Genomic DNA, 23,654 nt, shown 5'->3' on the forward strand with positions numbered 1-23,654 from the left:
GGAGTTTGCACATTCTCCCCGTGTCTGCACGGGTTTCCTCCGGGTGCTCCGGTTTCATCCCGCAGTCCAAAGATGTGCAGGCTAGGTGGATCGCCCATGCTAAATTGCCAGTAGTGTTCAGGGGTGTGTGGGTTATAGGGAGATGGGTTTGGGTGGGATGCTCCAAGGGGTGGTGTGGACTTGTTGGGCTGAAGGGCCTGTTTCCACACTGTAGGAATCTAATCTAATCTAATCTAATCTAAAACTTGTTGGCATTTTCATACCTTTTTGAGGGAGGTGCCTTGTTTGTGCTGCTTCCCTTTCCCAAACTCATATAACACATTAGGAATCCACGGTGATGACATTTCAAATCTTTTTCCTAACTATGCCGGCATCACCATTACATATTGTTAACTGTTTGAGTACTGCTTGTCAAATACAGAACTTATTCCAATATATTTCCTTCACTGATTATTATTTTGTTTTTGTGATGCAGCAATATCTAAGGGATTATTGGAATGATCCTCAGTTGGAAGAAGGGGAGAGGTTTCTCCGGGACTATATTCTCAATAAAAGATATCTTGAGGAAGAGGAGGAGGAGGAGGAAGAAGAGAGGTAAAATACATTTTTAAGTAGCCGTGTTCTAATAATTGTTACTCATTGATTGTGAGCTTCATTGTCTGTATCAGCATTTATTACTCATTGTTCTTTTCATAATTTAATTCAACTTCTTCTAGTACTGTAAAAATCAAAAGGTTCCTCCTATTGATGCCCTGACCCCAACTGGAGTATAATTGTTCCATGCAGCAATAGTGTGTGACTATGTTTATGTTCCAGCCAGGGTATTTATCAGAACATTTTAATAGCTTCCTTAGAATTGTGTACTCGAAAGGTGAACTTTGGACACAATCAGCTGTTTTATTGCACTATCCAGTTTCAACCCATTTAAAATTGAATATCAGCAGTGGCAGTTTTTATTACTGTATGTTGTACAGTGTTTGCAAAGTAAAGTTCAAGCATATTCATTAGGGGGTTGCTTTGGCCAAAAAGATGATGAGTGTATTTAGAAATTTGGTAAAGATTAATCGTAGTGCTTCAAGAACGAATCTTGCATTTGTATAATGCAACTTGAATTTATATAGCACCTTTAGCTCACTGAAACTTTCTAAGGCATTTCATAGGAATGTTATGAAACAAATGCGACACCTAGTTGTACAAGATATTTGGTCAGATGACTGGAAGTCCGATAGTTAGATTTTAAGAAGAGTCTCATAGTTGGAAACTGAGTTGACTAGATGAGCAGAGAAGGGAGTTTTGAGCCAAGGCAACTGAAAGCACAGCCTCCAGTGGTGGCGCAGTTAAAATTGGACATACAAAAAGGGAAGTCACAATTGCAGGAGTCTGAGGCTGAGAACCTGAGTCCTTCAGTGATCTGTGTTTTACAATTCATATCAATAACTTGGGTATGTTGCAAAAACAGGATAGCTAAATCTGCAGTTGGTACAAAAATGTGAAGAGGACAAAAAGGGAATGAAGGCATATAAGGGTAGGTTGAGTCGGTGGGCAAAACTCTAGCAGATGGTGTATAAGGTGATGAAATGTGAAGTTGGCAGGAAGACTTAAAAAAAAAGCATTATTACTTAAATGATGAAATACTGCAGAATTCGAAGGTGCAGAGGGACCAAGATGTTCTAGTTCATGAGTCGCAAAAAGTTACTGTGCAGGTACACTGAGTAATTAATGAAGCTAATGGAATGCTATCTTTTATTCTAAACATAAAAGTAAGGATGTTATGTTTCAATTATGTAGGGCATTGGTGAGACTACATTTCAAACTGCATAGAGTATTTTGGACTGCTTATTTCAGGAACTGTGTAAATGTGTTGGAGGCAACTCGTTGGGATTTACTAGATTTATACCTAGAATGAAGAGGGTGTCTTATGATGAGCGTTTGGACAGGCCAGGCTTGTTTCCACTGAAGTTTAGAAGAGTGAGGGGTGAATTGATTGAAGAATATAAGATCCAGAATAGTATTTACAATTGAGAAAAGTGAGGAAAGTGTCATGATCTGCTAGGTAAAGTATCCTGGTACTCAAGCCTCACTACTCTGTGGGTTGTCACAAAAGGTTGAAAATTTCATTGAAGTATTCAAAGTTCCCAGTTTACCTGTCTAATGGACTCTGCTTAACAGAAAATACTGACCAGATTTCTGCACTTGAGGATTATTTATCGCTAATAATTCAGTTGTAACCACAGGCAAGCAAAATTATGAATTATAATTCTTCCAGTTGAAACTCTATTACTCCCTTTTTAAACACCTAAATTTATAGACTTACATGGGTGTTAAGGATAGTAGAAAAGATACTGAGGATACACAGTTCAATAGCACCAGTCCACAGGAGTCGATGAGGTGCCCTTTTTGTTGCCCAAGGCTTTTTGTTCTTGGATGTACTTATTTCCTGTTCGATTTTAGTTCTTCCAGTGGACACGACGCAGTTTGTTATCCAATTGTAAAGTCTTTCATTTACTGATTAGGAACAACAACTTACAATAATTGGATAGGAGAGAATACCTTTATTTCCTCACTAAATAGAGAGAAAGAGACCTTGTCTTTTCTGCAGTGTGGAGGCTTCACTCTTTTTAATCATGTAAACACAAACATAGGTTAATATCTTTTATATAAATAAAGCAACTGACATACACAGTTCTGTACACAAAAAGCCATCACACTGTCTGTAGACTGTCAAGTTCACAGCTAAATGGTTGCATGTTTGTCTCTAATGGAGTCACTGACCTTTAGTCATTCACAACATATGAGATACTTTGAGGCACGATGAGACAATGAGGCTTTACGTAATAAAAGTGGTCAATATTAAATTGAAAATTTAATTGAGTATTACAGAGGGTGTGTGTGTGACTTCGGGGTTCTTTCTGGGATGGACGGAAGGGGTGGATATATGTTAGAGAGATTCTGTATGGGGTACTCTGGGAGCATGTGGGTGTGTGACTTTCAGGGGTCTCTGTGCATGTGATTAACGGGGTTCCTAGGAGCTTGTAAATATTCATATATGGCGCTTCTCCATGACTTGAAATACAATTTCATAACTTCCAAGTGATGATCTAGTGAAGAAGGATTACCACAAAATTGAGGTCTGGATTAGGGAGGCTAAACCTGCCAGGCAATGGTTCCTGCTGTTGATTACTATCAGCAGAACCCACCTCCATGCCCCCACCCAAAAAAAAAGTGTTGGTGTCAGGAGTGCTTGTCTGTGAACTGTGATTTCCCCCACCAGCTGAATAGCAAATTGAAGTTCACTGGCCCTGCACATGAACAACCATTTGGTTGAAGTATAACCCTGTGCATTTGGACTAGTAACATTTGACGACGAGGGAGATGGGGGTTAGCTGAAAAGGAGGAAGTATTTTTGTTTTTTGAATAATTACCAATGCAATTCCAGTATTCCCACTATTTCCTCACATTTTTTATTGCCCCTGTACCTTTTTAAAAAAAACTGCCTTTTGTTCCTCACCTTTCCAAAGTAAAATATAAGCATGATTTAAAATACAAAATCAAGAGGAAAAGCCTTGAAATTCGAACTTGTCTGTTCAGGGATGATGCCCAGGGTGTATCAAGTCTGGTAGAAGTCTGTACTTTGTAGAGGATGGGGATCAATTGAAAATTTTGACACGACGTAAGGTAGGTATTTGTTAGGTCAATGACGTTGCGGGTTATGCAAGCAAGGCTTTGTGGATTGAGTTTGGATACAGTCAGCCATGGTCCATTCAGATTAGAGGGAAAGATCCAGGTAGCTGAGTGGCTGCCTCCCCATCACAGTTGTAACTTACAAGTTGGATCCCTGCAACTCTGTGTGTAACTTTGGGTGAACCGTTGTATGTCAAGGTCAGGGCACTGGTGGGTCAGCCATCTGCTGGCAAGGGACATGTGTTACCCTGATACAGTGTTGCTTGATGGAGTAACAACCATTTAATGAGCGAACTCTTAATTTACTTTTTATGCATTGATTGGCTGCTCTGACTTGTGTTATACTAAGTTGCTACTGGTATTGAAACTTGATTTCCGAGATGAGATGTTGACTGCCTCAGCCAATTAAATGCAACTGAAGGATGAGCGGGAATTATGAAACCAGTTGTCTCTTTTTTTTTGTAAAAATATTAACTAAATTTCTTTTCTGCCCCTCTCAAAGTGTCGCCTTTTTGTCCCAGGTCAGGGGGAGGGTTTGAAAACCACTCCACTTCCAACTGATTAGCCATTTCCAAAGATTTGTCATTAGAAGCCTTGACCAATGAAACTTGAGCTGGTGACAAGTGGGAATTTTGAAACTTAAAATTAAACTTCTAAAAATTAAAATATTACAATTTCCCTCGGAAATCAGAGCTCCCTTAACCTGGGGCAAGTGGGGGTCGGGGTGGGTGTCTGGGCACTGAAGGCTGCTGGTCTAAAAATCCAGTTGGCTAATTCCAATCATGTGTGTCATCAGAGAACTTGACCTATAAGATGGCAATGAAGTAGAATTACAATGCTGTTATTTTAAAATGTTAAAAAATACTATTTGTTTTCTCCCCACAGCCTGTCTGTAGGTTAGGTCTAGAAACATCTTTGTGCAAATGTCTTTTGATGTCCCTCCCATATTCCCTGCTGCTGCAGGTGAATGGTGCTGATCTCGCATTCCTCTAGTCCTCCAGTTCTAGCCTGATGAGCACTCCCAGTTTTCACTGCTCCATTGCTGGTGGCCATACCTTCACCTCCCAAGCCCCTAAGCATTGGAGCCCCCTCTCTAAATCCCTCTCTAGTTCTGATAATCCTTCAAATTGTTAAGTTAACCGTTCGAGTGTGAGTCAGTGTCAGATTTTGTCTCATAAGTACTGTTATGAAGTGCCTATATTAAAAGTACTACATAAATGTAAGTTATCAACACCAGTCTGCCAAGCCAGTATATAAATCTGATTTGATTGATAAGTTTATTAGCTGTTTTACTCCCCACGTAGACAACAATGTGCCTCATTAAATTCATAAGATGTTGTGAATCAGTTTCTTGGCGTACCTTCAAACAGTCCTCCCCCCCGCCCTTTAGGGATAAGTAGGGAAGTGGTGGAAGGATTCACGTGTTGATTATTAGCTCATTGAACTCGTTCATGAATGTTCCTTCTGTGACCAGTGAGTTCTGATGGGGACTGGAACCTGAAAATTTCTGGCCCAGAGCTGGGGATGCTATCCATTGCATCCCCAATGAGTTAGCCACTCTCACCTGGGACAGTGTTCAATACAGAACAACGTGCCTCATCTATCCTTGGTTTGAAGTGAAAATGACCTGTTAAGATTCCAGTTCTTGACTATCTCAAAAGGGAAGTTTCAATATTTGCATAACTCACAGTTTCACGGTGTGTTCGTGCTGACTGCATGCTGTTCATTATACGTTACACGGGGTAATCCATTGTCGAAACTCGTTACTTACTCCAACCTGCTCACCATCTACTCTGTGCTCCGCTCAAGCTTTTTCCTTTGCTTATCTATCAGCATACGCTTCTTTTCCCTTCTCCCTTGTGGGTATCCAGCCTCCCCTTAGATTTGTCTGTACTATTTGCCTCAGTCACCCCCCAGGTTGTGGTGAAGTCCATGTTCTTACCATGCTGTGGGTAAAGGGGTTACTTACAGATTCCCTATTCGATTTGATGGTGACTGTGCTATATTGATGGCCTCCAGGTTTGTTTTTCCTTTTTTTTTTCTCCATGCATCAACAATATTTATAGATTGTTGATGGCAGAGATCTGAGTGGGATGTCTTCAGGGGGTCACGTCTCCTTATCCGAAGCCAGGAACAGCTCAACTTTTTTGAGGGTAAAATATAATTTTATTTTTGAGTGGAATTTTTATGATTTCTGTTCATTCTGACCTCAAGCCGACAGTGAGAGCAAGGCTGATGTTGACGGTGTCTTCCAGGATTCAGTAGTCATTTGTTTGACCAACACAGTTATTCATTTGGGTGAGATTCCAGTTGATTGTCAGTGCAGTTAAACCTGTGCAAGAGAAGTAGATGTGTTCAAGATAAGCAGAAAAATTGAATTTTTTAAAAGTGTTGCTAATGTTCTATCTACTGAGTGGAGTCTGAGAGCTTTCTTTAGATTGAGTAGGATTAAGAGCTATGGAATAATTGGAACAGGGTGTGCTGACATTGTTTGGTCTCCATGTTAAATCATATTTGCATTGAGTTCTGCCGCAAGTGCCTCAAAGCAATCAGACAGCTTGCCAAGAAACAAACCTAGGTGTACAACAGAGGATGTTTGGGCTTGGCCAGTTGTATCCCAACAGAGAGTGCTTTGGGCACGGAGAAATTGTCAAACAAACAACTCTGCATTGAATCAGTATTGGCAATTAAAGCAAGAAGAAAATTCTAATTATTCAATGGTGACTGAGTGACATTGACATGTAATTTTCAATGAAGAATTGTGTTGAGGCTGCCCAAGCTCACGTTGCCTAACATCCTATGACAAATAAGGGAGAAGTTCAATCTATCCACCTGGGATGGTTTCAACACAGTGTTAACATGTAACCTGCAGCAACCAAAATCTTCTCTCCTCTTCCCCTTCCCAGCTGTGTACACCGCTAGGGTCCACTGCAGTGCAGCTCATCTGTTTTTCACCTTTTCAACAATTGGTAGCAAGCCTGAAAGAGAGGTTAGAGAAAAATGCCCTTGCTTGTTTGCTCATGTGATTGCACATGGCATTCATGCGTGTAATAATATGATTTCTGTTGTCATAATCCTGCATTCCTTGCCATTTTAGACAGATTGATGCAAACTCATTGTTTCTTTCCTGTTTCCTTGTCATGGTCCTGAAGAATTCCAACTTATGATGAGATTGTCCAGGATGAAGTGGATGATTCCGAAGATGATGGGAAACTATTTCTGAGGAAACAGGAAGACTTTGAAAGAAAATATAACTTCAGATTTGAAGAACCTGATGCAGAATTTGTGAGCCGATTACTATTTGTCTAAAGATAGCATTTGTCTTTCGACTTAGTAGTCTCAGTTGTGAACAGCTGTTCTTTTATTTATAGATTAAAGCCCCACGTTCACAGTCGGCTCTGCTGAGCTCACTGCTTAAACCCAGCCTGGTCTCAGGTAGTGGAAGGGGCTGTAAATTTGGGTTTAGCAGCCTCTGGTGGAAAGGTGAAAAGGGATGTTGTAGGAGGAAGGATTGTCAAGGGTTCCTGTGGCCACAAACTGTCCAGGCACCCCACCCAAGAGCAGTGTTTGGACAGGACAGGAAAGGTTCAGGTTTAGCTGTTGAATTGCTGGCCAGTGTACAACACCCTTGGCTACCCAGAGATCATAGGCCAGGTGCCTTCTGTCATGTTACACACATGGAATGTTTGAATGTCTTCAGCAAAACAATCGCAGCTGTTGGCAAAGTGCGACAAAATGACTAAACTCACATGTCACCCGCAGAAAAAAAGTGTGAGTGCCACCGTCAGACAATGGGGACTGGGTGCTAAGTTTGTCCTTGTGATATTACATGACATGGGGGAAAAAGTGGAAAATGGGGGTGTGGATTGGCATAAGTACCAAATTTAGATTTGAAAATAGAGCAGGAATGTAAATAATTCAAAAATATAGAGACTACTGAAGCTTGCTCCACAGAACTCGCTGTTGAACAGAATCTGAAGCCCCAATGATCAAATCATTTTGCCCAAAAAAAACCATATCCTCAAAAAGCAGGAATAATCCAGCCAGCCAGTCTCTATCATCAGCAGAGAGATGAAACATATTGTGAAAGGTTCTACAAAGTGCTACTTGCTCGGCAATAACTGCTCACTGACACTTGCTCTGGGTTCCATGGGGCCATTAAGCTCTTGACCTCATTACAGCCTTGGTCCAAATGTGGAAAGAAGAGCAGAACTTCAGAGATGATGTGAGAGTGACGGTGCTCGACATTATGGCAGCGTTTAACTGTGTATGGCAACTCATCCAGGGTTCTTTGACAGCATCTTCTAAACACACAACCTCTAACACTTAGAAGGACAAGGCATGCGTGAAAACATCACCTGCAAGTACCCTTCAAGTCCCAAACCACCTTGACTTGGAACTATATTTTTGTTCCTCCTCTGTTGCCCAGTCAATATCCTGGAGCTCACTCCTTTTAAAGCATTGTGCATGTATCTGCACCCCATATAATTCAGTACTTCAAGAATGTAACCTATCACAATCTTCAAGGGAAATTGGGAATGGGAATAAATGCTGACATAGCCATCAATGTCCATATCCTGTGAATGAGTTTTTAAATAATTGGCCAGTTCTAGTTCTTTGAAAAAGTTATCCAATCATTCCCACACTCCCTGCTATCCCTATAGTCCTGCTAATTTTGCCCACCTTTTGCAACTGTTGACACAAAAATGTTGATGTTTCCCATTGCCATAGCAATGTATAGTAGAAAGGCTGACCAAGTTAATGCGTTCTGGATATTTTACAGTGATGAGTCAAATTTGCAAGGTTGTGAATTTTCTTGAACTTTATTGATCATTTATCCCGTACGATAAAAACTCCACTGTTAAGTAGTGGTGTTTTCAATCGTCTTCCTATAAAGTAATGTTGAGGGTGAAAAACTGAATAGTAAGTCTGACTCTTGCTTGCACAGACCTGCGGCAAGGCAGTAGTAAAAGGGTGTTGTTGTGTATATGTATGTATCTAGCTGCGTTCGTTGAAGTGACTGCAGGATCTTTTTGATGGTTTTATTTGTTTTGTCGTCATTGGCTTTTGCGGCCTTCCAAAACATTGATGTGCCCGTTCTTCTTTTAAAGATAAAATCGTACCCAAGAACGATTGCAACCTCGGTCAGAGCAAAAGATGATAGAAGAAAGCGCAAAAGAGAAGAAATTAAGGAAAGGAAGAAAAAAGTAAGCTTCAATTATTTTCATTTGACTGGAAATTACCATTAAAGCTGAGTAGGGCTGTGTAAAGGTTTGGAATATTTCTTTGCATTTTGTTTGTTTGTTCTCTGATTGTATCAGACAAGTTTCCTCCAGTGCACATTAACATAGAAGGTATTGGCCATTCCACACAACATAAAATGCAGCCATTTACCACCCACCTGAACAATGATCAGACCTCCACACTTTTGATGTAAAGCACAATCCTTTGCTGTCAGTGCTTGGTTAGACTAGCAATTTGCACCATAGTGAGCTTTATAGTCTGTGCATGCTGTGAGTTCCCTGGTTGCGCTGTGCCTCAAAAATCCCCAAGTATCATCAAAGCACTCCCTGTGGGTGTAGGGAAATTATAAAACACTGGTCAGCCTACCAACACTCGCTAAACAAATTTTTTATTTTTGCTTCAATCTTTATGAATTGTCACTTTAGGAGAAGGAAAAGAAGCAAGAAGAGATAAAACAACTTAAGAAGCTGAAGAGGATGGAAATTATCAATAAGCTGAACCGGTTAAAGGAGATAACTGGGAATGAAACTGTCGGCTTCAATGAACAGCACCTGGAGGAGGACTTTGATCCAGTCAAGCATGACCAGTTGATGCAGGTTTGATACAAGAGGGAAAAATAAGCTATGCTTTGCAGAGCCTGTTTAACTACTTCACAAAAAGAAAGCAAGCTTTCCTGACCAAGAAACCTTTCTTTTTATTATTCTCCCCTGCAGCAATTCTTCAATGATGACTATTATAGAGTTGGAGATGAGCAGAAACCACAGTTTGAGGATGACGAGGAATTTGGTGGTAACTTATCCCTTTTGGAAACGTACTTGAGAGATGTAAATTAAGTGCAGCCACACTGACATCGCACTCTGTCTGAACCTCTGAGGGTTGAACCACACATTTATAACGCCATCCACACATGTATGACTGGTGGATTCATTAGGATAGATGGTTGGTCTGTGATCTGGAAGCATAATTGTCTAATGAAATTGCTAACCAGACCTAACCCATTGTTATTATTGGGACAAATGCCACATAATATGAAATAATTGCATTCAAAAGAAATGTGCTTGGTTTGCCTGGATACTAGATCACAGTTCTAAGTATCCGATGGAGCCAGTTTTCTCCTCTTTGCTGCCATTGTAACTTGTTGCACTGCCCAGTATGAGTGCCTTTCCTGTTAAATTTTTGTGTGTAAGGGGTGTAATGTCAAATTGTCAAAAGTTTAACTTTGATAATGGCACTTTACAGTAAGACTTTTGTTCTTTTGTGTGACTGTAGTATTGCCCTTCCTTACATTATGCTTTGAGCATTTTCATTTGTGCACTTTCTGATTGAAAAGTGCCAATGGTGTGATTACTGCTGTGCTTCCAATGTGTTGTGACATGGCCATGGCATGACCCCACAGTAAGAACATTTCCTCACTCCTTATGATGTGACTAATTTCCTTCCACGGGCAAGAGACTCTTTGGATTGACCTCTACCCTCTTCCTAGTTCAGCTGATCTTAAATTGGACAGCAATGTGGCACTACAGTTATCTTCAGCAAAGATTCCCATTCCTGATCATTGCTGAGTACAGTGCCTACAACTGGATAAGTCTGGGCACATACCCCATCATGGGGAGATACAGTGTAGTGGCAATGTTAGTGGACTAGTAATTCAGATGCTTAAGGAAGTGCGGGGTCAAATTCTACCACACGAGCTAGTGGAATTTAAATTCAATTCATAAAATGTGGAATTGAATGCTAGTCTCGGTAGTGATGGCCATGAAACTATCATTGGACCTCCTTGAAGGAAGGAATCTGACCTGTACGTGACTGGGATCCACAGCAATGTCATTTATTTTCACCTCCCATCTGAAGTAGTCTTACAAGTGAATCTGTTCAAAAGCATTTGGAGGTAGGCAACAAAGACTGGCCTTGCCAGTGACAAGCACATCGCATGAAATAAATAAAGAAAAGAATGGCTAATTAATTGCCAAGTCACAGGATCAATCTTATCGGCAAAGGATGGCACTTCAGCACCAAAAGTATTATTTGTAGACTTTTTTGAAAGGATAACTGGATTTAGTTGCAATTCTTATTTATGTTTACACCAGATGAATGGAATTGGGATACGTGGACAGGAGCAGAAAATGGCTATGCAGATGGAGAGGAAGAAGCACAGTGGCAGCAGGAGACTTTTGAACCACACTGTGATGATCCAGATTTTATCGTAAGCTGAACTTTATTTTAATTTCTATTGCTCGCTTCGTGTTGCTATAAAATTGAGCTTACATTGTTTCTCTTTAGGGGAGAGCTTGGAAAACTTTGGGAGAAGATGTGCTGTAAAGTGCAATTTTCCTTCTGCACAGTAAGTCTGCAATCTGACCACTGAATAGGTAATGAATTATCAGTATTTCTCTTAACAGATGGATGCAGATTATGATCCCAGTCAACAAGTAATCTCCTCTAAGAAGAAAAAGAAACAAAATGCTCCTCTCATGGGCAAGAAGAGGCGGAAATCTAAATTTGCTGAGGCAGTTAGCAAGGCAAAGCCAACATTTGATCCCAGTAAGTGCTTCTGTCAGCCTTTGAGTTGGGCTGTCCATCCACCCACTAATAGTAGCTGATCTATCTGGCATCATAAAATTGAGTAGGTAGTTTAAACCCTATACTCACTGGGTAATAAAAGTCGAGGCAGAAACATTAACTTCTCCCAATTGTTGGACTCAGTAATGGAATTCACAAAATGGCTTGTGTGTTCTGGATTGATACAAGAAGAGAAGCCTCACCTAGAGGTATTCGGCATCTCACATGCATGGAATAGAATTTTAGGAGGGATTTTTACTTCTGGCTGTGCTACACCTCTCCTGGGAGTACTTGATGCTGACTTGAGTGTCTGAAATGGACCACATTCTGTTTTTTGGCTCTCCGTTTTCTAGCATAATGAGGACAAGTACTTTAATCCAAGATTTTATTTATGCTCCATGAATCTTGCAGTTGAACAATTAAGCCAACCCCACACCATGCTGACAGCTGGGCTGCATGCATAATCCTCCTACCCCTCTCCATGTATGTGTGTCTTTTTTTTAAAACAATAACGTGTTGCAAGAGATCTGCGCAGCTGGCACCAGATTTTGCGAGCAAATCTTTGAGTAGATTTGCAGCCAGCAGATTTCTTACAGTAGAAGTCTACAAGGCTCGCTGGTATTAACTGGTTACATTGTAACCAAAGGAATCCCACTTGAGCAATAACATAGTCGTAAGATAGCATGTTATATTAGCTTAAAGCTGGTTAACTAACCTGAGGTAAGGGACATCTAAGAAGTAACTAGATCTATGCTACATCCGTAGACTACAGAGCAGTCTAAAATCTAGCAACAAACTAACAAGCAATTGCAAGAGATAGTTGTTTGTATCTTGACGGTTGGAGCTATTTCAAAGCTTCAGAGTTAGTCCATTTACGCCAACTGTCTTATACAGCACACATCGACAAGCTTACATTTCTTTGCCTTTAGTGTCCCATAATTTGGAGCATAATTTTTCTAGCCTTTTGAATTAAATAAACTCAGTTCCATGTGGAGTGTTCAGACTGGATACGTTTGATGTATTTGAGGAAAAGGGGAGTAGAGTGCTATAGGGCAGGATAGAAAACAGTGATCACTGGGAGGAGGTCACACAACGTATGCTCTGGGATTGAGCTTTTGGCCTTTAGAAGTTGTTTTATTGGTCATGTGAAACACACAATCTGATTGAAGGGGAGGAGATATGTTTTTACTTGGCTCATTTCAAAAGTATTTTGACGACAGGTCACATTGAGCCTTTAACTAATTGAATGCTTTTGACCAAACATTTTTATATTACAGATGACAAAACTTTTGAACAGTACTTGGACGAGTACTACAAATTGGATTATGAAGATATCATTGATGACTTGCCCTGTAGGTTCAAGTACAGACAGGTGTTGCCTAATGACTTTGGGCTCAGCACAGAAGAGGTATGTTGGTACTTTCCTTGCAGATTAACCGGTAGCCCCCTGGACACTGCATGTGCTGTAAACCACAAGCCTGGATGGCAGCAAGGCTTCAGTCATGACTGCCTGGGCTTTGTATAGTGCTGAGTGATCTAGGAGGGTAAGAAAAGTTGATATACAGCCTGAAAGACATCAAAAGCATGAGTGGAAGGACTGGGATGAAATAATTTTGGGGAAGTATTCCACAAAAAAAAACAAGAATGTATTGACCAAAAACAAGTCCATAAGATGGTGAAATTGAAGGAAGGCATTTTACTGATTTTTTTTTTTAAAATCTGACTTTTTAAAATTCTCCTTCTAACCCAGCCCTGACCAAACTGCCTACTATATCTTTATATGACTCTAGTATCGTATTTTGTCAAGTGAACTTCCCTGTGGACATTGTACTACGTTGAAGACTCCATATAAAAATTGTTTATGGTGTCTGTAAGCAAGAAATTGCTTCCAGGGAGGCACTACTGAAGAACTCGAAACTGTCAGTTTTCTTCACTACGTGGGTAGTGCATAACACTGAGATAATCTTCACGTTTGCATGCATCAGCCTTGAGTTAGATTGACCCAATGATTGGATTAAGGTTGAACTGATTATTTGTGGAAGAATCCATTATTAAGCTTTCTTGAACCAGCATGGTAAGAACGGAGCGTCAGTGGCACTGGTCTAGATGTCGAGCGAGTTATAACCCACAGAATTGTGAAATCAATAAAAGCCAATAAACATGAGTTTAACACAGTGTAGAGCTGGAGGAACACACAGGCCAGGCAGAGGAGCAGGAAAGTTGATGCTTAGGGTTGGGACTCTTCTTCAGAAACTTCTTCAACTTTCCTACTCCTCTGCTGCCTGGCCTGTTGTGTTCCTCCACCTCCACACTATGTTACCTCTGACTCCAGCATCTGCAGTCTTACTATCTCCAAACATGAGAGTTTGCAAAGAGTAATTATCATGAAAATTCCTGGGGGGAACGTATTACCCTTCCTTGGTTTGACTGTATGTGATTCTAGTCCTGCATTATGATTGATATTAAATATATTGTAAGGGCCAGCTAACTATTCAATTGTGTAACCATTGCTATGAAGCAACTCCCAGCCCACAGTCAGCTGCTAAGAAATGAGTTCCTGTCAGCAACAACCAGATTGCAAGAACAAGTGACCAGGTGCCTGCAGTTATGTTTGTTGACATATTTGGGAAGACTTCCTCAAGAGAACCTGTCTTGGTTTCAAATTGACGTTCACTCAATTTAGTATCTTCACAAGCAGCTCTGCAATGAACTTCGTGCTCGGTTGTGCCTGTATCTTGATATTCCAGAGGTGAATTGATAACATTTTTGTAATTGTTTGCAGATTTTGGCTGCAGACGATAAAGAACTTAATGCTTGGTGTTCACTTAAAAAAACCTGCCAGTTCAGGTCAGTGAGTAAAACTGAAACCAGGATCCGTAGCACACGTATTCAGAACTTGCAGATTGTGACATACGCAACGGGGCAGGCTTGGATTCAAATAAAGTAATGTCAAGTCCATAGTCCCAAGTCTGCAGGGCTTTAAAACTTTATCACTCCCAGGTCTTCTCTTTGCGCAGATATAAATTCCTAAAAGTGAACTTTATAATACAGTCACAAACTCATTTATTGGAACAGCCATAATTATTGTAATAAAGATTTTAGTAAAGAGTTGGGGGTTGGGGGAACGGAACAAGATAATCCAAACTTTGACACAAATGTTTTGCCGAGTTAACTGATCTATATATGTAAATATGCTGACCTGTACAAATTAGGATTATTGAAAGTATTCAAGGGGTCATAAAATGTAGTTTGTGAGTCACTGTTTAAACTAACTGCACAAATGTTATTTGTGAAGATGCAATGAGAGCCTACTTTCTTTTTGTAAAATAAAAAATTGCCTTAACAGAACTGAGAAGGAAGAATTCCATGACCTGAAGATTTACAAACAGAAAGCCCAGAATCAGTGGAAAAAGCAACAGATCTTTAAGTCTTTTGCACTGCAGTAAGTATAATTTGCTGGCTGTACCAAATATTGCCCATAATCTTCATATTTGCAGCAACTTGATCGTAGGAAGGAAGTGGTGGCTTTAACAAGGGTACCGTAATGACTAAGTGTATGTGTGATATTTACTGTATTTTGTCAACAACTCTGCATATTACTTAGAACAAAAAAACAACGTCACCAAATATTGAACTCAGGAGTGGGTTTTGTTAATTTGCAATTTGGCATATGGAATGCCTTTTCTGTATTAAATTGCCAGTCGGCATGGAGAGCCATTTATAATAGACAAATGACCAACATTATTAGAATCATCAACTCCATACAGTGAAGAAGCAGGCCATTTGGCCCAATGAGTTCCACCTGCCCCTCAGAACAGCATCCCACACCGAACCCCCCCCCCCCCCCCCCCCCCCCCCCGGCAATTCATGTAATCCTAGATTTACCATGGCCAATCCACCTAACATGCACATCTTTGGACTGTGGGAGGAAACCCCCGCAGACATGGAGAGAATGTGCAAACTCCACACAAACAGTTGCCTAAGGGTGGAATTGAACCTGGGTCCGTGGCACTGAGGTAACAATGCTAATCACTGGGCCACCCCTAATGCGCGTTTAGTAAGACACAACAGAAAGAGGGCTTGACAGGATTGTAGTTAAGATACTGTTTCCTCTCTGAAGAGTCCAGGACAGGGGGAACTTAGTCTCAGGAAAAAGAGATCGACCATTTACAACGGAGTTAAGGATTTTCTTCAGAAGTAAAAGCTTTGAAATTCCCTACCCAGATCTCAGTTAAGTTCAGGATTGGGACAGTTATGTTTTTGGGCTTAAAAGGAATGAAGAGATCAGATGGAAGTCTGGCATTGAGGACAACAGTCAGCCGTAATCTTATTGACTGGCAGAGGAAACTCTGGTCTCGTGCATGTTGAAAAGCTGTGATAAAGTATCTTTTTTAAGCAATACACACATATACAATTTTAAAAGATATATTTCTTGTTTCTGAATTCCAAATTAAGTGACTTGATGTTGTCACTGCAATGGAGGTTTCTTCTTGTCACCTGGAGGAAACTGACACAGACACTGGGAGAATATGTAAGCTCCACACAGGAGGTTGTCAGGATAGAATTGAACCAGAGTCCCTGGCCTGGTGAGGCAGAAGTGCTAACCATTGAACCACCGTACTGCCTTGATTTTGTATTTCTTGGCTGCTTTCACCCCATTCCTGACCCCATTAAATTAATTATCCACAAGGTTAGGATTGCTGGCATGCGTTTCTAATTTAGCATCAAGGACTACAAACTTGGGTGTGTCACCATTAAGATACAAAGTAAAGACTACATGCCCCAATATGGATACTCTTCTACAACCTCTGAAGGGCATATCCTACACATCAATGTAGGTTGCTCAATAGCCAAATATCCTGTAGCTTTTACGTCATGACGCCCATTCCTAAAGGTCCACTTCACTGTTTGGGGTGGGAGGAGATGAGATATATGCACAAATGCTCTCAAAAGTTTAACATGGAGGAGAAGACTCCCAGTATGAAATAGCTAGTGTGTGCAATGAAAATGTTCATTATATAAAGCTATGTCTTCACTGAATTCAAAGTTTTCACCTTGTTTCTGGATGTTTCTAAGATTTTTGTCCATCAGCTTTAAAACTTCTTTCAGACTTACCTAGCAGCACCTCCTTCTGACTTTGACCTTGATGTATTTTTGTTAAGACAGTCTGTACCTACACGCTGGAATCTGAGAATTTCATTCAAATTATTCTGAGTTAGATCCAAGGAACAAAGATAATAGGATGGTGCCTTAACCCATCAGGCAAACAGTCCCCAGGCCAAAGATTACTGTAACTAGCTATAGAGCCTCTGCTGTCATTGCAACTGACCACAGTCCAGTCCTCCTTATAGATGTGCTGCCCCTTTTTTTAGGACACTTGCTGTTAGTTTCATAGTGACCAGAGATCGGCTTTATATTCAGACTTTGCTCATTCTTAAATTCCAGCAGCTTTGAGATATTTAATTTTTTGTAAGTATTTGAGTAAAAACTAGTTGTTTAACTGTAATAACTGAAATAAACATTGCTACTTTATAGGGAAGATGAATCACAGAGAAACCAGGCAACTGCCAAACTCAAACTTGGAAAGAAGAGAAGGGATAAGTTGAGAAAGTCGCACTTGCTGGAAGAGGAAGGAGTTGAAGAGGTGGAGGCTGAACTAAGTGCAAAGAAAGGGAGGTTGTCAGCTGAGAACAAACAGATCTTTGAGCTGGATAACGATGAGGATGAAGATGTCTTGGTTCCCAAAACTAAGAACCATATGAATGTGGCAACCCCAGGGGAAGTGAAACCTAGCATAGAGAAGGGTGAGGAAAAATCTCCAGGCCCTTCTGTTGCACATCAGAAACAATCCAAAGGTCCAATCAAGAAAAGGAAGAAATTTACAAAGAAGAACATGCTTCTGACTTCCCAAGTGCAGTTCGGTGGACATTCGTTCAGTGGCCAGAGACTGCAAGCCTATGGACTAAACCCACGCAAACTGAAATTTAAACAAATGTTCAGAGAAAAGAAGAAGAAAGAGAAAAGTAAACAGAGCAAAGACTAATTTTTCTACTGGAAGAGATTATTTTATATGGTATTGTGAAAAATAAACAAATGTGCTATCACAGATAGTCCATTAATGTGGCATTATTCATTATCTCCTGGTATTGACACTTCTATTTTTTGTATTTGGGTAACAGGAAAGGACACAGGAAACGGAGCCCACTGAATTCCATTTTTGATGATGAACATTTTGATTGACACAGTCATAAACAACATAGAAGGATGCTACATTGCCCATTTGAATCCAGGCTGAGTCCCTCTGAAGCAATAAAATGAGTTTCTATTCACATCACCCTGCTCATCACGTTTGGCCCAAACTTTTTAAATCTGTTGCCCCTTAGTTCTTGCACTAAAATCATTAGGAGCAACTTTTCTTAATCCACCTCTTTATTTATGTTAACATTTTAATCTATACATCAAATGCAGTGGTGCGAGAACTCTCTGCTGTCTACCAGCCTCCAGTCTGAGAAAATAACCATTTACCACAAGTTGTTTGAGTCCCTCTAGATTTTTTTTTAATCCAAACTGACACTGATCCTCCTATTCCATGAGCGTCAGATTTGTTAACCAATCTTTAATGAGCCACTTGGTCAAATGCATTCTTCAAATCCACATAAAGACACGCATTGCTCTCCTTTCATCAACAATCTCTGTTACTTCAAAAAGTTTCAATATCTGCGCTTCAGTTGTGTAACTTGCTGAAATCTGGTGACTCTGCAATTCGTGGTTTGTAATCCAGGAAAATGCTTTCTCAAAGGAACACTCCAGCTGGTAGAGAAGTATGTCGCAAAGCCCCTGACAAACCAGCTTTGCTTTGAGAGATTTGATGGTTAACCTTGAGATTGTAACTGGCTGCCAATGAGAGGAACAGAAGTCAATATCTTCAATTTGAAGCCAGCAAGTTGTCTTCATCTGTAAACAGAGAAGAGACTGCCGGTGCCAGAGTGAAGCCCTTGAGCCACATTAGCAATGGCTTGGACCAAGGTGGTCAGTTCAATGTCTGATGAGATGGAAGGTTGTCACACCGTCTTTATGTGAGAAATGAGTGGATGTGTTCTTCATTAGGCTGTTTCAACCAAGCACATCATATAATTTCTATCACAGATCAGGAATAGGAGCCGTGACTGATTTTACTCTTTTTAAGCTAATTTAAACACATTCTTGGCAGAATCAAAACTGTTGCATGACAGGGTCTGCTGGAGGGTTGAGCTGAGACCATGATGTTATGGTAGAGCAGGTTTGGATGGCTGACTCCTGTTATTTCTACACTCAATGGGTGCTCTGCTTGAGTGACCTGCCTTACTAGCAGGTGCCAAAGGGCAGCCCTGTATTAGACCCAATGGTCCAAATGGCTAATATCTGCTCCAGCGTTTTAGAATCTTTAACATGAGTGCAGAGCCATTTGTGTAAGAGCACTTGTTGGAAATGACAATTGTAATGCAACTTCCTGACTGCGTAATCTCCTTCACAAAGTTATGCAATTTTCCAGTCCCCAGATGAACAGTTTCAGTAAGCATATATGCCTGTGACCTAAATGTGCAATCGGGGTTGGTAAAGTGAATGTAGCAGTCAATTTTAACACAGCTGGGACCCACATGTGCAGCAGTTAAATGATCAAAGTAGAAGAATCCTTCTGGAAGGTAAGCAGAATAATGAATGAGGTCAGAGTATCAAAAGCTGCCCAACATGTATTGACCATTTAGTGTTGCTGGTAGCTGCTGCCTGTGCTGTTGTGGCAGAGTTAGATGTTGCAATGCTATGGCCCACTTCTGTGTTTGAGTTTTCAACTCTCCTTTGCTCTGGAACCAAAAAATGCTAGTCCTGGTTTTTAGTGTTTTGCAGTTCCTTGGTAGAACTGCACCCTACAGGATTGAGCCTTCTAATTGCAGCTGAAGTGTAGGACATGGTATCAATTCAGAAATAATGGGTGCGTATAGCAAAAATAATGGGTGATTGAACTTGTGGATCAGACAAATAAAATTGGTAAATATAACCTTCAGAATGAATATATGAAGTATATTGGGACAATTTCTTGGATAAACGCACTCAAGGAATAGGCTTTTTTATACTTGGCTATGTGTAATAGGGCAGGGTTAATCATCTTATATTGTAATAGAGGACACCCTGGAAAAGAGTGATCGAGTGATGGAATTTCACATTTAGTTTGACAGTGAAACTATTTGAAACTAGTGCCTTAAACTTGATTCAATGCAATTATAAAGTTGTAAGTCAAAACTTGCTGAAGTGGACAGGGAAAATAGATTCAAGTGGTAATGCAATGGCAGATGTTTAAGGATATGCTTTTAGTGAGATTTGGTATATATATTACATTGTGAAGCAAGGACTGAGAAGAATGATCCGTCCATGCAGCCAAGGAAATTAAGGATGATATCAAATAAAGGCAAAATACTGCAGATGCTAGAAATATAAAATAATAAGGAAAATATTGGACTCAAAATGTAAACTGTCTGCATCTCTACAGATACTGCCTGATCTGTTAAGTTTTACCAACACATCATTTTTATTATTTACTAAGATTGCTATCAATGTGGAAAAATAAATAATTCAATGTAAAATTCAACAGCTATGTTGAGAAAAATTAGAAAGCAAAACACAACTAAAATAAGAGTATATTACTTGAGTAAGCGAGCAATAAATCTAGAACCAAACAATTCTAACATCAATGGGTATATAACAAGGAACAGAACAGTTGAAGTAAACCATGGCCCTGTGGAAGATGAAGCTGGTAAGTTAATAAAGGCAAAAGAGAAAGAGCAGAGACTTTTTGAACAAATATTTTCTCTCTGGTGTGCACAGCAGAAGCCACTTAATAAAAATCAGAGAGAGCAAATGTGAGGGAAGAATTCAAAATATGTCACAACCGAAAAAGTCTTAGTTACTCCAAAACTGAAATACTGTATGTAGTATAAGAGTAAATGCTCATAAACCTCCCTCCTGGGGGAGTTTAGAACAAGAATCTCCAGTGCATTTCGGGAAAGGCAATACATGTTGATCTTGCCAACAACCCCTCTATTCCAAGAAAGAATGAGAAAAGAACCAGGGAATGTAGATTCAATCAGGGGTCAGCCATTTACAGCAGTGATGAGGAATTACTTCTGTCAGAGAGTCATTATCTCTTGAATTCTCTTCTCTAAAGAGTTGCAGAGGCTGAATCGTTGAATGGATTCAGTTCTCAGACACATTTCTCAGCTAGTGGTTGTCTAGGGTTATGAGGTTGGTCAGCATCGTGGAATTGAGGCTGCAGTCAAATTGGCTAATGCTTGTTTAATAATGGGACAAGCTTGAGAGTTGCATATATGGCTCATTCCTTGTATTTGCGTTTGAAACAGCAGCAGCACGCTAGCCTTTTACTACCCTTTTACTTCCCTTTTACTTTAACAATGAAGATTTTACAGCCTGCTGACTTCGCTTTAATTTGGTGTCATTTCAGCTTGTTTGTATGAGAGTAAAGGCTTCAGGATACATGAACTGATTATAGCTGTATGGTACAGGAACCCATTTGAGAGGGGGAAGTAAGAAGGATCATGGCACAACATCGAGGGCCGAAGGGCCTGTACTGTGCTGTAATGTTCTACGGTGGTAGTGGGGGACAGTGTAATGAAAGTTGCCACTGAATGGGCAGTGTGCTGGAAATCAAGGGTCACTATTCCTGAGTTATCTCAAATGTGAAAAGTTGTTCAGTGTCTAAATTAGGAATTTGTCTAACTGACAAACTCATGTTTAGAGAAAATGCTCACCAGGTTTCCTAAAATTTAAACTCCTATCCCTTAAGTGCCTCCCTTCACAAACAGATGCACAAAGACAGTCAAGACAAGGACCTCTACTGTTTGTAATTTTTATTAATGACTTGGATGAGGGGATTGAAGGATGGGTCAGCAAGTTTGCAGATGACACAAAGGTCGGAGGTGTCGTTGACAGTATAGAGGGCTGTTGTAGGCTGCAGCGGGACATTGACAGGATGCAGAGATGGGCTGAGAGGTGGCAGATGGAGTTCAACCTGGATAAATGCGAGGTGATGTATTTTGGAAGGTCGAATTTGAAATCTGAGTACAGGATTAAGGATAGGATTCTTGGCAGTGTGGAGGAACAGAGGGATCTTGGTGTGCAGATACATAGATCCCTTAAAATGGCCACCCAAGTGGACAGGGTTGTTAAGAAAGCATATGGTTTTTTGGCTTTCATTAACAGGGGGATTGAGTTTAAGAGTCGTGAGATCTTGTTGCAGCTCTATAAAACTTTGGTTAGACCGCACTTGGAATACTGCGTCCAGTTCTGGTCGCCGTATTATAGGAAAGATGTGGATGCTTTGGAGAGGGTTCAGAGGAGGTTTACCAGGATGCTGCCTGGACTGGAGGGCTTATCTTATGAAGAGAGGTTGACTGAGCTCGGTCTCTTTTCATTGGAGAAAAGGAGGAGAAGGGACCTAATTGAAGTATACAAGATAATGAGAGGCATAGATAGAGTTGATAGCCAGAGACTATTTCCCAGGGCAGCAATGGCTAGCACGAGGGGTCATAGTTTTAAGCTGGTTGGTGGAAAGTATAGAGGGGATGTCAGAGGCGGGTTCTTTACAGAGAGAGTTGTGAGAGCATGGAATGCATTGCCAGCAGCAGTTGTGGAAGCAAGGTCATTTGGGGTCATTTAAGAGACTGCTGGACATGCATATGGTCACAGAAATTTGAGGGTGCATACATGAGGATCAATGGTCGGCACAACATTGTGGGCTGAAGGGCCTGTTCTGTGCTGTGCTGTACTGTTCTATGTTCTATGTTCTATGTTCTATGATTATTCAGGAAAGCGTCAGGGAAATAGCACCAGAATTGATAACGGTATTCAATGAGGTTTTTATTTCTTTTTCCCTTTACATTCTTTGATGTTGGCACATGATTGTTTGCATATTGAGGCTGATTTTAATTTATTGATCGAGAACTTACCCCTTTCAGAATCTCTAAAGGTGATTTACTCTTTGTATCAACAGCGACTTGTCAGAGGATGGTGTATGGAAGTTAGCTAGTTATGAGTGGAGACTTTCAACTCACAGGAATGAAACATGCGGAGAGATTTGTGTTGTTTTCTGTTTGTAGGCTAAGTATTTCTCTGCTGCAATGGGCCTGACAAGCCATGCTCACCAAGCCAGGAGCCAATCAAAATTCGGTTGTCAAGCTATTGACCCTGAGTGTATAACCCCATCAGTTCTGTTTTGTCTGCTTTTGCTATCACTGTTCCAGAAAGAAATAAACATTGTATAAAATTCACAGTGTCTGCCAGTAAAGGTGATCTTTAAAACTGCAGCCTATCTTTGCATAGTTTCCTTTATTTAAAGCAATATATATTTTTTAATCCATAGACCAAAACTAAGGACAAAAAACTGTGATCTTTACTTGAGGGGGATTGACACTTGTCCTGTCGTGAAGTGCATGAGTCCACATGGCTATGTTGCCTGGTTACTGCCTGTCTTCAGGACATATGCTGTAGCCATCTGGAGTGGGAGGGGAAGGATCCATTCATTGTGGTCGATATAGGGGCCAACAACATAGGCAAGAAAAAGGAGGTGCTTCTACATAGACACTGAGAAGTTAGGTGCTAAATCATAAAAACATACAGCGGCCACATGAGGTCAAAGTGTTCATTCGAGTAATTTTTAAAGGTCGAGGTTACCAGCCTGAGCTACCCTCCCAGGCAGTGCGTTCCAGAACCTTGCCATGCTCTAAGTTTAAATGCCATCCCTGAAATGCAGTCTAAGTCTCCCGTCCTTCTCTTTAAAAGTGTGCCCCTAAACTAAGGGGAACCGCTGCTTCCTACCCACCCTGTCCATGCCCTGCAATCTTATGCACCTCTATCAGGACTGCTCAACCTTCTCTGCTCCTAAGGAAACAACCTGAGGTTATGTAGCCTGTCTTCATAGCTGAAAGGCTCCACCTCAGGTAACATCCTATTGAATCTCCTCTACACTCACTCCAGTGCAATCAAATCTTTCTTACATTGTGGTCACCAGAACTGCACGTAGTATTCCAGCCATGGTCTAACCAAAGTTCTGTACAGCTCCAACAGGACCTCCCAGCTCTTTTAATTTATGCCACAGCTGCTAAAGGCAAGCATCCTGTATG

General features: G+C 40.6%; 1 protein-coding gene across 1 annotated transcript in view; it reads left to right on the plus strand.

The window, feature by feature from the left end:
* The window catches only part of kri1 (KRI1 homolog), a 32,248-nt gene extending 14,491 nt beyond the window's left edge, over window positions 1–17,757 (plus strand). The window contains exons 9-19 of the mRNA XM_048522088.2: window positions 476–594; window positions 6,834–6,966; window positions 8,793–8,888; window positions 9,351–9,521; window positions 9,639–9,714; window positions 11,013–11,128; window positions 11,325–11,466; window positions 12,762–12,892; window positions 14,267–14,331; window positions 14,831–14,926; window positions 17,020–17,757. Of these exons, the coding sequence (XP_048378045.1) occupies window positions 476–594; window positions 6,834–6,966; window positions 8,793–8,888; window positions 9,351–9,521; window positions 9,639–9,714; window positions 11,013–11,128; window positions 11,325–11,466; window positions 12,762–12,892; window positions 14,267–14,331; window positions 14,831–14,926; window positions 17,020–17,527 (1,653 nt within the window). The 3' untranslated portion in view covers window positions 17,528–17,757. The remainder of the gene's footprint in view (window positions 1–475; window positions 595–6,833; window positions 6,967–8,792; window positions 8,889–9,350; window positions 9,522–9,638; window positions 9,715–11,012; window positions 11,129–11,324; window positions 11,467–12,761; window positions 12,893–14,266; window positions 14,332–14,830; window positions 14,927–17,019) is intronic.
* The last annotated feature ends 5,897 nt before the right edge of the window (window positions 17,758–23,654 follow it).

Source organism: Stegostoma tigrinum, chromosome 35, assembly GCF_030684315.1.
Source record: "Stegostoma tigrinum isolate sSteTig4 chromosome 35, sSteTig4.hap1, whole genome shotgun sequence".
Taxonomy (NCBI): Eukaryota; Metazoa; Chordata; class Chondrichthyes; order Orectolobiformes; family Stegostomatidae; genus Stegostoma; species Stegostoma tigrinum.